Source organism: Vanacampus margaritifer, chromosome 16 (assembly GCF_051991255.1).
Source record: "Vanacampus margaritifer isolate UIUO_Vmar chromosome 16, RoL_Vmar_1.0, whole genome shotgun sequence".
NCBI lineage: Eukaryota > Metazoa > Chordata > Actinopteri > Syngnathiformes > Syngnathidae > Vanacampus > Vanacampus margaritifer.
This window is the reverse complement of record NC_135447.1, coordinates 8215276-8231168: the sequence shown is the minus strand read 5'-3', so window position 1 is coordinate 8231168 and position 15893 is coordinate 8215276. Positions and strand designations below refer to the sequence as shown.

The window sequence follows — 15893 nt, the reverse complement described above, 5'->3', positions numbered from 1 at the left end:
AATAAGGCAGCTGGTGGTGTGTGCCAGGGGGCATTACTGTGCCTTCCAAGCACCCCCACCCCCTCTCCCTCCCCCACCCCATCCTGTCAAAGTCACAGAGTGTGCTGCCATGATGTGCCCACTAGCCAAGCTGAACGCCTCCCCGTTCGCTCCATGTCTCGCCTTTTGTTTACTTGCATGCTTACACACTTTTACCTCTGTCCTACACTATTATTATCGTGTTACTTTGTTGATAATGTCATTCCGGCCTGGCCTTGGTGGATGTCTGCTCATTTTGTCTTTGACCCCTGGTCTCTACCACCGTCTTCCTCACTCTCCTCCTCAGTGATGCTGACTTGTGCTGGCAGCTGCGTTATGGCTTCAGTCTCAGTAAATTACATCCCTGTCACCCATTCTGAGACCTGACATATTGGGGCATCATATACAGTAGCGCTCACGTTTGTTACACTCACACTGTATGCGTGCCTGAAAGCAAAAAAGGAGAGGAGTGTGCGAATGTGATCGTCTGCCAGCTAGAAGAGAGTGTGCGGCAGTCTGTCAGTGTTGCGTGTGCGTGCGTAGCGCTCACGCACCTATTATGTGAAGCTGTCCAGACACTTCCTTCGAGCCAAAGCTGTTGGTGACTTCGCATGCGTAGCTGCCGCTGTCTTCCTGTCGCAGGTCGCTGATGGTCAGCCCCGTCAAACGCCGTGTCCAGCGGGTGTCCGAGGGCAGGGGGCGGCCATCTTTTAGCCAACGCACAGTAGGGCTGGGGTAACCTCCTGCTATGCAAGGGAGCTCGATACTCTGGCCTGCGTGCACCTCCCCTGGTTGGAAACTGTCCAGGATGGTGGGTGAGGACTCATTGGGGTCTAGAGGGAAGATATGGACAAATTCAGTGCTTTTTAATTAGTGCAAAATTAACTAATTAATTGCATCATTTTCTATAATTAATCACAATTAATCACATTCTTCTGCTTTTGCTGCTACTTATTTCTTTAAAGCTTGTGAGTTATTTACTCAGGGATGTGATTTGACCAAAGTGAAATTATCTGAAAATTTAGCCGGGGGTCTGGGGGCCGCTGGCACCCAGCTAGGTCCAGGGCAGTGCCCTGGTGGGGGGACAAGGGCGGAGCTCATGGGTTTTCCGTGTTTTTAAGTACTTTCAATGCACTCACATGACAAAGAAATAGACAAAACAACAGCATAAATTTTCAATGTATATTGAACTATCCCATATAAAATGGCAGTTTTAGTCAACTCAAAATCAGTCACATTCAAAAACATTGGACTGCTTTTGCTTTTAAAAACTATCACTGAGAATATCATCATATCTAACTAATGTGATTACTAAGTTAACACATAAATAATGTTGAAGAGTTCAAATTTCATGAACAAATAATTGTATCATGACCAAATGAAAAGTAACTCATATTAGAGCATACCACAAATGTCTTTGTTATAGCAGAAGATGTTATCTGTCGGAGTCATGTGCATACACAATGAACTACTAAAAAAAATAAAAATAAAAAATAAAAATCGGAATATTTTTTTTGGGGGGGGGGTAAAAAAAGCGGAATTCCGCGAATTAGCGGAAAAATCACATCCCTGTTTACTTGAGTAAAAATGTTGTAATCAATGTAAAATCATCAAAGAAAGGCATTTTTAGCCTACTTCTCCTGTAAAATACAACTGTTAAACAAAATGATCAAAATGGACTAAAAAAAAAAAAAAATTCAGAACTTCTCATAACTTAAGCAGGGAATTTTGGCTATTTGACTCTGGAGTACTCCAACAAGCATCAAGCAAATAAATCAGAAAGTAAAACTACCTATAATCTTATGCCTTTGTTTATTCATCTTCCCGTCAGGGACTCCGCCAATTTTGGCTGCACGTAGAGTTAATTAAGTGAGTTAATTTTTTTTAAACAGTTGTAAAGTTCTTTTATCTTTAATGCTTGCTACACTAATACTTTGCTCCGATTGATCTAAAATTTGAGATTTAGTCTTGTGCCATCACTATCAACGAGTACGCCAAGTTTCATTAAAATGGAAATTGTTTTGGTTAAAACTACTTGGGCGATTTGGCATAAAAGTAGATTTCAACCTATCTCACCCATCACAGAAAGCCTGGCTCCATTGCTTTGGCGCGTCTCCCCGCTGTATTTATGCCGGGTAATGCACCGGTAGGTGGAAAGGGCGTCCTCCTTCTGAACATCTGAGATGTAGAGAGCCCCAAAGGAGGTCAGCAAGAACCTGTTACCTGGAAGAAAAGAAGAGAAAAATTAATTACAAAAAAATCATGTAAAAACAACCACGTCCTCCAAAAGTGGCATTCACGCATAGAAGTTGGTTTCAACAATCACAGATCAAGCCAAAAAAAACACTTCTCAAAAGGAGATACGAGATGGAGCCAGCATGCCACACTTATTTACTACATGTTTGCATTCGATATTTCGTATGACCCTGTGAGGAGACACAGCCTGCAATTTCCCCGCCACCTTTGTTTGCCCCCCTGCAAAGAAGTCTTACAGGATAATGAGTACTTTAAGAGCGCTACTCCCACAGCAGTGACAAGTGGCTTGTCAAAACACTCCGACACAGGCGGAGCGACGGCGAGATCAGCAGGATGTGTCAAAAGCGCAATTTCCGTCTTTTGCGGCACATTGAATTCATCCTATCTTGCGGATTCAATCGCACGATTTCCCTTCCTGACACTGTCCATCTCGGACGAGTGGCTTGCGTAAAATCCATCTATTTTATAGTCAACTCTCATTAGTCAACTCGCTCATTTGGTCTGTCTCAGTGACGCGGGCTCCTCCTTGCAGTCTCCAAGCAGAGTGGCAGACGGAGTAAAATATTAATTACTAAATCACTGTGCGCCCTCAGCTTTTATTCATGCTTACTTGACAAGCTAACAAGAAACGGAGCTGATGTCCGTTGAAAGCACACACGCTTGCACACGCGCGCACGCGCACACACACACACACACACACACACACACACACATTACAAGTGCAATGTTCCGCTCCTATATCGTCATCATCATTATATATAACACTCATTTTGAAGTGATCGTTTTTTAAATTTTTTTAGTCGCTCGCCTTCAGCAACATGTGGGGCAGCTCTACTGTCGTAGTGGTGTCCAAACTATGGCCCGGGGGCCATTTTGGGGCCCGCCGTCCATATATAAGCGGGCCGCGGCAGCATTGGAAATGTAGCTGTGGAAAAATTGGGGTGATGTGAGTAACATGGATTACCACTCCTATTACTACTAAACTTTTCGAGCTATTGTTTGCGATGACACACACACACACAAAAAACACAGCTAAAATAGTATCAGAATTTTTTTTCATAAAACTAGATAAAAAAAAAAAAAAAGATGGTTTCCTCCACTTTCTGCTTAGTGTCAAGATCCAATTTTATGTTCCTCAGGTATAGTCATCTTAAAACAGATTTGTTTTGGTTGTGAATAGGCGTGTGAATTGCCTAGTACCTGACGATTCGATCAGTATCACGATTCATAGGTAACGGTTCAAATCGATACCAATTAATCTCCATACGAATCTATAAGTTGATTATTGCATTTTTTTAACTCAAATTTAGAAAATATTAATCAGTAAACTTGTACATGTACACTGTAAGATTTGTATGAAAATGTATTATTTATCTGAAACTTCAGGTTTATAACTGTGAGCCACTGTATTTAACAAACAAACTGTTACATGTTTGAACAGCATTGAAATAAAATATTACCGCTTAATATTCCATTAATTATAAAAAAAATTGTCCATGCTTAACGTGTGAACGCTAACCCTAAGTAAGACGTTTTGTTGAATATTTCCATTAAAAAAATTATGTTTAAACATCGATTCGGCCGCATATCGTATCGATTCGAGAATTGGACGCTGTAATATCGCGATATATTGCCGAATCGATTTTTTTTAACACCCCAAGTTTTGAATGTGGGCCACATGAAAATTTTTAATTAAAATCTGCCACTTTTAACAAAAAGCATTAAAAGTTCATTTAAAAAATATATATATATACTGGCAATTCAGTGTGTCCAAGAGCAAGAAGATGTCACATCAGTGTAATACCGAGTACCATGTATTCCTGTTAATGTTTTTTGTTCTCATCAAGCAGGGGAACATATTTGAAGTAACAATAAATAATCCTAGTTTCTGTTAGCCCATCTATGGGAGTTTACATTATATATTATCATTAAGTTAGTGGGCATTTTCTAGATTAAATCACATCGGTTGAAGATTTTGGTACTTTAATATGGTAGTGAAATTGGAGAACTGACGTTTGTTAATAGCATACCCACGTACACACACGTGCGCTAAAAGATAAACAAACACAAACTACAAGAACTAAATATCTTTTCTCCCACAGCAGCCAAACTTTAAAGTCATATCTGCTAAAGTTGAATTAGAACATATTTTCATAGTATCTCAGTTTTCAGGATTGTTTTGCTTTTCATAATACGGAGTCGCCAACGTGGCAAAAAAGGCAGTCGCCTCCCACTCTACTGTACACACAACTCAGTGCTATTAAGTCTTGTTTTGGTTTACTGCACACATTTTTACTCAACATAAATGGCTCTATAAAAAGTCTGTTCATCCAGAAAGAGGCTGCGTAGCCTCCAGGAGAGCTGACATTGTTGGAATTTTGCATGAGGTCCATTTGAGCCTCAATATAAGCCATTAGTGCAAAGAAAGAATTTCCAGGGGGGGAAATGTTGGAATTTCTATTCAGATTGGATGGAGACTCTTGAAAGTGAATACAGTATAGAATATTTTAATTGCTTTCATTCGTTTGAGTGTCAAAACAAATTATTTTCTAATCTAATTAAAAATCCTCACAAAGCATACAGTCTGCACTTTTAGTTCTACTGATGTACTTCAGATTGAAACCCATCTACATCTAAATAAAAAGGGGTAGAAAATGAGCTTAAACAGTACTTTACCAAATAATTACATTGTATATTATTGTAATAAAGGTCTTCTTGAGTTCCGCTTTCCAATATGACAACATGGCTGCGACTTCCGAGACAGAACTACTGCTGTGACAAATAATAATAGTGAGGATTGTAAGTGAAGATGAAATTATGAATGTGCGAGAGAGGAAAAAATAAACCCACACCGTCTATAAATAGGATGCATACAGTAGGCCATTTTGGTCCGAGACCGTGTGTGCCTGCGTACGCGACGAATGCGAGCACGAGCAGGTTAGCGGCAGCAACATTTTTCCACATGCAAACGAAGGCGTCGGCGCAAAGATAACGAGGCCCATATTTCCACCTCCTCAGTGGGCCCATTATTTATTGATGTTCTGCATCCCCCCCCCACACACACACACACCCTCCTTCACACGTTCCTCATCCCGTCCCTGTTGCTAGGGTCTTCTCGCTGCCATCCTCGTTCTGTTTTGGTGTCGTTTCAGCAATTATTAAAAGCGCAACGTGATCCCGGTCAGAAATGAAACAATGAAAACACACAAAATCATAAGGGAAGTAACAATAGCAAATGTGAAAAACGCTGTCATTGGGTAGTTGTTAAATATAGCTATTCCTATTTTGTAAATGGCAGTAAGCAGCTCTTTTTCAAAGAGGTAACAATTACCTGGAGCACGTAAGAAGTCATTGCACCTTACAGATTGAAATATGAATGCCAAAGGACAGATTGGCTGTCATTCCTCTATTAGACTAATGTAATGTAAACTTACTAGTTTCTCGATGTGTGAATGAGATATTATTTTTAGCTCCAAGTGAAAAAAAAAAAGTATTCTCCTTCAGGCTGAACATTCCATGTTTTTACTGAACAAAACATGTCAAATTTGAATTTAAAAGGAAAATCGACCCCAAAATGTTCTAGTCTAAACAGTATTCTGTTTGATATTATATTTGTGTAATATTAATTAACTCATTCACTGCCATTGACAGCAATAGGCAAATTTTTTATTAATTTAACTTTTTTTTTGTTAACAAGAGTATGAAAGCCTAGAATTTTTTTTGGTACATTTAGAACAGATATAAAATTTGTGCTTAATCATGAGTTAACTAGTGAAGTCATGCGATTAATTATGATATCAAATTGTAATCACCTGATGCCCCTAATTTTTACAAATATTTTATTAATTTTTTTTTATTTTTTATAATCTTTTTTTTTTAAAGAAAATATTAGTAAAAATTAGGGCCGTCAGGTGATTACAATTTTTAATCGTAATTAATCGCATGACTGCACTAGTTAACTCACGATTAAACACACATTTTATATCTGTTCTAATACAATAAAAAAAAAATGTAGGTATTCATACTCTTGTTAACAAAAGTGGGAAAAATGTTAAACTAATAAAAATAGTTCAAATGATTTTTTTTACGTCTATAGCCGTCGATGGCAGTGAATGAGTTAAGCAGCAAAATTACAGGGGGCGGCCATTTTGTCACTCCCTGTCCACTTAAAATGACATCACAGTTGCTCAGGGTTCAAGTAACGACCAATCACGGCTCAGTTTGTGAACGTCACATGACCAGACAAAAATAAAGAAAAGAAAAAGACAGGTGAGCCATGATTGGGCTGAGCCCTTATCATCTATGATGCAAATGGCAGAATGCCCGCCCCCTGTGATGTGTTGCACCTTAAATTGTGCGTTTGACTTTAGAAATTACACTGACATTTGTTAAACATTGGAAGTTTAAATGTGTGTACCGACGTTGACTTATATGTGCAATAGTTAATAATACCCTCAAACACAGAGCATGATGTGGCCACTCATATTTCCATTTGACACTTTTTTCTTTTGCAGTTGCATATTTGGTTAATTATACATCTATTTGTAAATCATCAATATTTAAAATGTCTAACTTGTACCTGAGGCGTGAAAGGTGCTACATTATTAATCACAAATATGCATGTTGTAAAATAAAATAAAAATAAAGTGGAATATTGGTTTAGTAAATCTCATAAGAAACGATGGGTACTTGGGTTGTACATTTACCAATACATGAAGACCGAAATGTGTTTTATGTTCCTTGATTTTTCATATTTGAGGTTTCTCCTTCCACCAAATTAGAACGAAGGATTTCGACATGCATATTTATGAAACACCAACACATTCAAGCATACAAATGAACTCACAGTGGACAAGCACAACAGTGTTTTGTTTCCACTTGTAATTGGATGACAACCAAAGGGTTTCAAAAAAATTTGACATTAGAAAAGTGCATTCTGTCGCAGAGAAGAATGCGAAAGAAGGTGAGAATAGACGGGGGGGGGGGAGGAAAAGATCAAAGATGTGGGACTGTCATGGGAAGAAAGAAAAAAAAATGGCGTATTCTGGAGATACTCTCAGTGGTGCTGGTATAAACTCACACACACGAACGAAGCCATCAACAAACCAGACTTAAAATAGGACAAATGGTGTTTCTCAGTCGGAACAAAAGCATAATGCTGTAAATTTAGCACCATGGAGTCAGTGAACATTTGTGGAAGTTGTAGCTGAAGCGGCTCCATTGGAAGAAAAATAATGGAAGGAGAAGAATGCCAATGAAAACGGCGGAGGAGGTAACAGCCCATGTCTGTGAGCTCTCATCCTTTCAAACCTTATGCAAAAAAGGGGTGTTGCATCTGTATTCAAAGTGCACACTCACTCCGCCCTAACATTGCTGCCTCTCTCTACTGCGTATAGATTAAAAGCACAAGTAGAAGCAGGTGTCAGGCAATTAAATATATACACTTCTCTGGCTTTTATTCTGTTTTACACTCAACGCCCATGAATGGCGTCCTCTTAACTCCTTCAATTCACATTCAAAGCAGGTTCTATTGGCCCAACTGATGTATAACAAGCGATGGTGCATCGGGAGCCCACCCCGCCGCATCTCCTCCATAAAAGAGACTTTGTTCAGGCCACCGAGCTGCTCAGACGGGGCAGAAGTCACGCTGCCAGTTAAGACCACGCCGCATGAGCAATATTGGCCTTTTCGCCCTCGCTTCCTCGCTGTTCATTTTGAAGATGCGGGAGGCTGGACGGGGAAAGCGGCAGCGGCAGCGGCGGCGGCGGCTCGGTCATGTTTTCATTAAAAAGCCACGCTTCACTGTCTAATCCAAACTGCTGCGCCCTTTCCTGAGCAATTCTGACTGCTTACCTCATCTTTCAATCATGTCCTCTCTTTGTCACTGCTAATACTGGACAGTCGCATGCACAGACATGGCAAGAGGACACAAAGCAGAGCTGGACGATTCTCCCGTTCCTGAACGTACTTTAGGATGTTTAATAGGGGTGGGAATCTGTGAATGTCTCACGATTCGATTCAATTCAGATTTTTGGGTGGGCAAATCAGAATCGATTTTCGATTAAGAACGATTTTTGATTAAAAATGACAACTTTTATTGGAATAACCTGATCGTGACTTTTTCCTTCTACTCTATAATGTGGCTACAACTTAACAGTGTATCAGACCGCGTAGAACCACACTGCCCCTAAGTGGCCAAATCGGGTACAACATGAATAGCGCTCCCAATAAAGGCACACATAAACTAATTTTAATATATTCTTACTTTACTTTCTTACCATTTATTTTCTCATTATCCTTTCAAGTTATACTCAAAGTTGAGTTTTAAGCATTGAAATAAATTTCATTTCCTCAAAAATTCAAGGATAAGAAGATCCAAGGACTTTTTACACACATTTATTTCCATGTGACATTGCATGAAATACAATTCCCAACGTCCCAGCTTAGCTCAGTAAGTCCCAAGACTTGTGAATATAACACACGCTAAAATATATATGATCAAGCGATAAGGGTAATGTTTAAAGATGAAAATGAACCCATAATCGTCCAGCCCTAACACAAAGGTGAAGAAGAAGAATGGTTTTAGAGGAAAGGAGGGGCGGACCAGACAGACTAAAAGTCCAGTTTCCATTGCGATGGGACAACGTCTCTTCTGCTCCACTGGCTGCTCTGTCCCAAATTGCCCTGTGTGACTTTAAACAGTAAACACTGGGGGATGGGTGGGTGGGGAGTACATGTGTGGTGCTGAATGGACAGCGGGGGACCCTCGTAAAAGTCTTCTTATGCAAAGGATGTAGTTTCCATAGATACAACTCCACACTGCAGAGCCATGTTCCCCTCCATAAATACGTCGTGAGCAGACAAGGCGTACAACACCGCGTAAAACTAAATGGTCCGTCCAGGAAAGAGGGAGCAGGCCGTGGACAGAGCAAAAACGGGGACGGAGGGTGCGAGGTGAAGACCGCGACGTGGAGAAAGATGTAGAAAATAGGACTCCATTATTCATGATGTGTGTTTCATGTGCTCGGAGACATCTGGGACAGCAGTGATAATGAGGGTCCCGGGAGAGGAAAACCACATACGCACACAAATCGCAATTCACCGCAGTTTGTAGAAATATGCTAACCTCGGTTCACCTACCCTGCACTGGATACACCACTGACTCGAAACTGAGTTTTAATCTCTGAAAGGAGACTGCTCAACACAAAAACATGCTACTAAATATAAAAAAATAATAATAATAATCTAGTGGATGATCACAAACCCCTACCCAAGTTGTTTTGGTTCAACAAGAAAGTGCAATATATGGTGTGTGTATGTGTGTATCTAGCGAGGTGCACTTCAGCTTAGCCCATGGCCTGAGGCCGTGAGCTGCATTAGCAGCACTGAGTGAATCGCCTGGTCTCCCCGCTGCCCCCCCCCCCCTACCTTCCCTTCACCCAACCATTAGAGTGCTGGTGGCAGAGGAGTGTCACTGCCCAGCATGGAGAGAGACGGAGCTTAACTGGAGACACACACACTCACACACACACGTGCGAAAGCAGGCACGCACGCAGAGAGATTGTCAGTGTTTACCACAGAGGATGGCTGAAATCCCAGGCAGCGAAGTCAACAAATAACCCAATGTGACATTTGAAGAGGCGTCAGCCGCTTAAAAGTTACTCATTGTTATATCTCGACTTGACCTTGAGCTCATGTTGTCAACGTGAACATGGCATTTTATAGTCTGCTTTAACGTTGCTGTTCCAGCATGCCCCCCCCCCCCCAGTGCTCAATAAAGCCTTGCATGGGTGTGCTTAGTGTGAAAAGAAGTTAGCCCCATCAGAGCTAGAACAGAGCTGGTGAGCCACGCCCTCTCCGTGACCTCACAAAATATGACAACAACAACAAAAATCCCACACATTCCAAAATAATTTTGTTTATACAGTCTGTCATTTTGGTGCCCAATAAACTAGTCCAGGGGTTTGCAACCTGCGGCTCTAGAGCCAGGTGTCCCTCTCCTTTGGCTTGCTGTGGATCTCTAAAAAAAATTGTAGACATACATACATATATTATTTTTATTTTGAGGTAAAATATTTTTTAAATTAATTAATAATTTTGATTTTTTTTTTTTAAAGAACAAATATTCAAAAACTGTCAAAGTCCAAATTTTTAAGTTGTCAGAAAAAGAGAGATGAAAGGTAGATGAAAAAGTTTTTAAAATTGCCTAAAAATGTTTAAAAAAAAAGTGTCCAAAAAGGAAAAGCAGAAAATTACCATTAAATATTTTTGTAACTGCCAAAAAATTCATTTAAAAAAGGCAGAAAAGAAAACATTCGAAAATTAGCTATAAAATGTCCAAAAGCAAAAGAAGAAATTCCCAAAATTACCAAAGTGTCCAAAAAAAATACCAAAAATGTCAGAAAATTGATAGCAAAAAAATTGCCTATTTTAGTAAAGGTTGCTGACCCCTGAACTAGTCAATATGTCTAATGAAATTCAGTATGAAGGTCTTTGATCAGTATCAATGTCAATGCTTATGATCAATTGAAAAATAAAATATGGTAAAACAATACGATTCAAAGACTACAAATGGATAGCTATAAATATTCTTTCTTTCGTTCTCATCTGAATTACACTGTGAAAAGTCTTACTATCAATACAATTGATTATCAGCCTTACAAATCTTGGTTACTGACATTAATCAATACATTGATTAGTCATCACACTGCAATCTGTATGTGTGCGGTTTAACATTTAGGGGGAAAAACAACTACCTGACCGGTTAATCGATTGGCCAATTAAATGTATCAAAGGAAAACAATATTTATTATTATTATTTATTATGTATTATATTTTTTTTTAGATTAATTGCCATATTAATCGCTAATAGGTAAAAAACAAAATCTGCCAAAAATCTGTATCACCATCGGCGTAAAAAATCAAATCAAATCCATATCAGTCGCACCCTAATTATCAGTTGTTTTTGCGATTCTGTTTTAGCTATGAATATTCACAGTAATAACATGTTTTAACCACTTGATGATCAATATACTGATATATGACCTCAGTACACGACTAATTCATAGAACCAACAAAGGAACCATCAGGCTGTTGTTGTGCTTTTTTAGCTTCCCACACAGAATTAGTTCAATGAGGGTCTATAGCATTGATATGGCTTCTGTGTGTGTTTGGTCAGCAAACAGAGAGTCGGATCAATAGGTCTGATTGCCAGGTCATGTAGGAACATGACACATGGAGGACCACCAGGGATCAAATTTGATTCTTGATTATGTGTCACTGTGACCCCTCTGTCTTGTAGTGCTCAACGTGAAATATAGACCTCATTCTGACTAAACTGAGAAATCCATCAATTGTTTTATTTCGTTACAAGTAAAGAGATGTTATGAACGGATTACAGGGGATTTACAAGGAAATAGATTGTTGTTCATAACAGGGAAAAATGTGGCCCATGCACCAAACACTGAGGAGCAACCCGGCACTAAACATTTGAACAAGTGTTTCCTTAATTAATGACAATTTCTTGGCAAAACGTGCTGTAATCTCTCGGCACTAATCCGTCTTTCACTGTCCTAAACAAAGCAATGGAGGGAAAGAAGGAGGAAAAGGGTTAAGACCTCTTTACTTAAATCCCATTTCTTAACCCAATCCGAGCCAGATATCCCCATTCACTTATTTTCACTAAGCCTTGGCACAAGCCTCCCTGCTTTCACCTCTGTTGGTGACTCAGAATACTTAGAAAATGAGAAACGTGGTTTATTGAGGCAACGGCGAGAATTAGAAACGGCTTGTGTTAAAAACCAGTATCAGTATTTTTTATAATTAACATCTAAACAACAAGAAAAACAAAAAGTGAGCTGTTAACATTGAGCTTACAACAACTCTACACTCTCATTTTCTGACTCCCACATCACTCACCAGGCTCACCCTATAAAGCCATACACACTTAAAGTCACTGATATTATAATGTAGAACATGACGATGACTAAATTAGCTAAAATGCTTCTTCCTGCCCCTTCTCATTCACACACCTCATTAATTTTACTGTATTTGGGTATGAGATGGTTAATATTGTTTATTCTTATTCTACCTTTTTTGTACATTTTTAATCAAATTTTCAATTTTAGTGGTGAATTTATTTTGTTTATTATAGTTTTGTAAGTATGAGATGAATAAAACTTTTTTTTTTTTCAGACTGATACCGGTAGAAGCAACTTTTGAGAATTCACCAATACTGATACCAAGCACAGATACCACTAGTGCTTTTGAGACATGAAAAAACTAATATTAAAAAAAAAAAAAAAGACATATATATTTCAATATAGCATTTTCCCTTAATAAGAAATTAGAAATTAATGTAAATTTTCTATTCTTCAGATTTTTTTATTTGTAGTTCCTGATCGTAAAACAACCACAAGAGGGCAGCCAATATTGGTATCGGCCGACGTCGCAAGTACCGATACGTTGAAATAAGACCTGGTGAATAAGGGTGACGTGTCAAACTGCCACAATATAGCGCCAACTAGTGCCGAGGAGGACATATTCAATGTCAGATTTTGTTCGCCTTGAGTATCAGTGGCTGGTATCGGCAGCCTAACAGAGTACCCGGTAATGGTACTCACCCAGCTCTAATTTTACATCAGATCTAAAGAAATTGTCACATGTTTCTATTTTACTTTAAATGTTCTTGGTAGCATTTGCTTTAAAATGACTCCATTTTCTTATCTTTTTTTTTAATGCAATAAAAATTATGTACAAATCAAACCATTTTAACCATTTTTTTTGTTTCTAAATCTGTAAATGAGAGCCAGTATGGAGAGAGTCTCTCCCTGTGTTATTGTATTGTCACTAAGCCTGGCTTGAAGGCTGAGGTGGTGGCCAGATTTGTGTCAGAGTGATGTGCTCTCAGGGACTTTCCCATCTCTCCCTCTTACACTGATTGACACTGATACGCCGATGCTCGACAAACATGCTCATACTGCATGTGTGTGCGTCCCAAGTGTGCATGCGAGTGCTTGATAGAGACACAAAGAAGGGAAGGAAAAAAAAAAAACGTCAGGCGATGCTGTGTTAAGTGCACGTGAGCGGGCGTGTGTCGTAGTGTGTAAATAGTCAATAATAGCCGACACTTGTCAGCCCTCTCCTCAATACACACAAAGCCCGTGGTCGGGGCATTGTTGTACTCCGCCTCTCGCTGCTACCCCCCCCATCACCACCACACCCCCCACTAAAACTGGCCTCTCAAGCAGAAATAATTATGCCTATTGTGGCCTTCGCGCACGCACATACACACACGCTTGTTTGTGCTAATTAACACACTCTTCCACGTGCCTACTCAACCTAACTGAGTAAAAGATGGCTGCCAGCAGCCCATCTGTTCCTGCCTTGCTCTCACTCTCAAATGGAGCAAAATTGTACATGCAAAAGAGAGGGAAGCACACATAGAGGTGAAGAAACCGCAAAACACTGTTATGCGGGGCATGCAGAGTGACGCTATCTTCCGATTTCCTTCCTGACGTGGAGGTTTTGTTGCATGTGTGTCTACATGATATCAGCTGCATGATGACACCCTGCTGCGTGACACATGGGGGCAGCGGCGGCAAACATGATACCGCTGGGCAGTTTGAAGGGGTGGGGGTTGGGGGGGGGGTTACAGTCATTGAGGTTGTGTCCCATGAGCCCTGGGGAGGCCACGTGGTGCCCAGCCTCCCCCCCCCCAGTCGCACCTTGTCCCGTACCATGGCTAGTCGAGCGCCACCGCACAGGCGAGCGCAGCCTTAATGTACCTCAGGTTAATGTTTAATGACTTCTCCCTATTCGGGCAGGTTCATGTAAAATCTGGAAATGGCTTTATTGTGTTAGATTCAATGTGTGTGATGTTGGGGTTGTACGTTTGTTCTCACTACAAGTGAGTGCCTTTGTAAGACCAGTGTTTACATGAGTATGTGGTGTCCCAGACAAGTGTTTTTATTCATGTATTCTTTGACGTGCGCGCAACAAGCACAGATCTACAAACAGACGCTGTGTGCAAGACGTGGCTGCTCCCCATACTGGCCTCACCTCTCGCTTTACTTCACCTGAGTGTAGTTTAGCAGTACTTCAAAATCAAATTCAATGGATGCATTTTAATTTTAATTGACTCCACCCACACAGGACATTGAAAACAATTTGAATTTGAACTACAGGAAGTGGAATTAAATTCAATGCAATTCAGAGAAACTCATTACTCAATACTCAAGACTGTATTTCACTAGTGTGCTCCAAATAAAATGGCCAAAATGTTTGGGCAGCCATTTTAAAGATGTACATAAAGCAAGGTATTCTGGGAAATGAAGTGCTGTTCTACCATCATATCAAACATTTTCATAGTTTTTACAGTTTTATCTAGTAGGCTTTTAATACAATTACACATTTTATTAGTAGCCTTACAATATAATATTTGTATGAAATTCATGTTGCAAAACGGCTTATAGAAGGTAAGGCTTCATTGTTAAATACATTTGAAATTTTGTATCATGGATTTCTTTAATTTCATGTCATTTCAATTTTACTTCCTGCAAATAAAATTCTGCGTTCTGTTTGCCACCTAAATTCAAATTCAAGAATGGAATTGGAATTTAGGGGTCATTCTCAATTCAATTCTGAATTTCGTAAAAATTTCGTACAGTCCTGGCCTTAAGACATCAAAATTCTACAGGTGTCCCGATCAATTTTTTTTTGCACCCAAGCCCAATTCTAAGTTATTTGTTTTTAAGAATCTACTGATAACCGAGTCTCGATCTGTACCTTGAAATGAAGAAAAAAATGCACATTCAAATTGTCTTAATTAGCGTAATTTAAAAAAAAATGAAATAAAGATATCAAAATGTGATAACTCCAATTTCTGATCACATGATCGGATCAGGATAACTCGACTAAATTGGTAAGAGAAACCAGCAATACAGTAACATGCATACAGAATATAGACAAACTATTCAAATCTTTGTCTTTGTCAAACAATCACAGAAGAAATGTTTTGCATGGCCTGTGAGAGAGCTTATTTTTCTTCTTCTTTTTTTTTTTAAAACAACAACAAAGTGGTTCTGTTCTAAAGTCAGTTGATTGACATGAGAAAAAAAGTTCTGGCCATTTAAGTATTTGAACCAATATTGATCACATGACATATTGAAGATAAAGTGCGGCTCATCATCATCAAACTGATGCAACTCTGATAAACAAATCCGTTTAAATTTGTTACCGAGACTTGCTTAGCTTGCAAACTGACTGTAATGGCAATATCCAGCTGTTCTCCATTCAACCCTGTGACCACCCAGTGTGTGCGTGCGTGTGTGTTTTGAACCGCCTGACTTCCAACAAGGACGCCAGGGGTAGAAAGAATTGATCAGTAATGTAGCCTGTAAGTGACCTTGTCACTCAGCGACACCCATTAGTATCCAAGCTCGTATTAGTTTAACTCACTAATTATTATTAGCTTCTACTATATTATAGCAAGCAAAAGCATAGAATAAAATACCTGTAATTATTTTTCGTCTAGTCGCCCCCCATCTCGATTTGCATAATTTGCGCTCGGATTTAGGATGACATTTCATTTATGAAAGACAAATACAGTCCATAGAAAA

At 39.4% G+C, this 15893-nt stretch overlaps 1 protein-coding gene across 4 annotated transcripts in view; it reads right to left on the bottom strand.

Moving 5' to 3' along the window:
• LOC144036243 (cell adhesion molecule DSCAML1-like) overlaps positions 1-15893 on the bottom strand; it is a 55239-nt gene that overhangs the window by 25929 nt on the left and 13417 nt on the right. For all 4 annotated transcript variants that reach the window (XM_077546722.1, XM_077546723.1, XM_077546720.1 and 1 more), the window contains exons 4-5: positions 2095-2241; positions 573-851 (exon numbers count right to left, since the gene is read on the bottom strand). In XM_077546722.1, coding sequence (XP_077402848.1) covers positions 573-851; positions 2095-2241 — 426 coding nt within the window. The remainder of the gene's footprint in view (positions 1-572; positions 852-2094; positions 2242-15893) is intronic.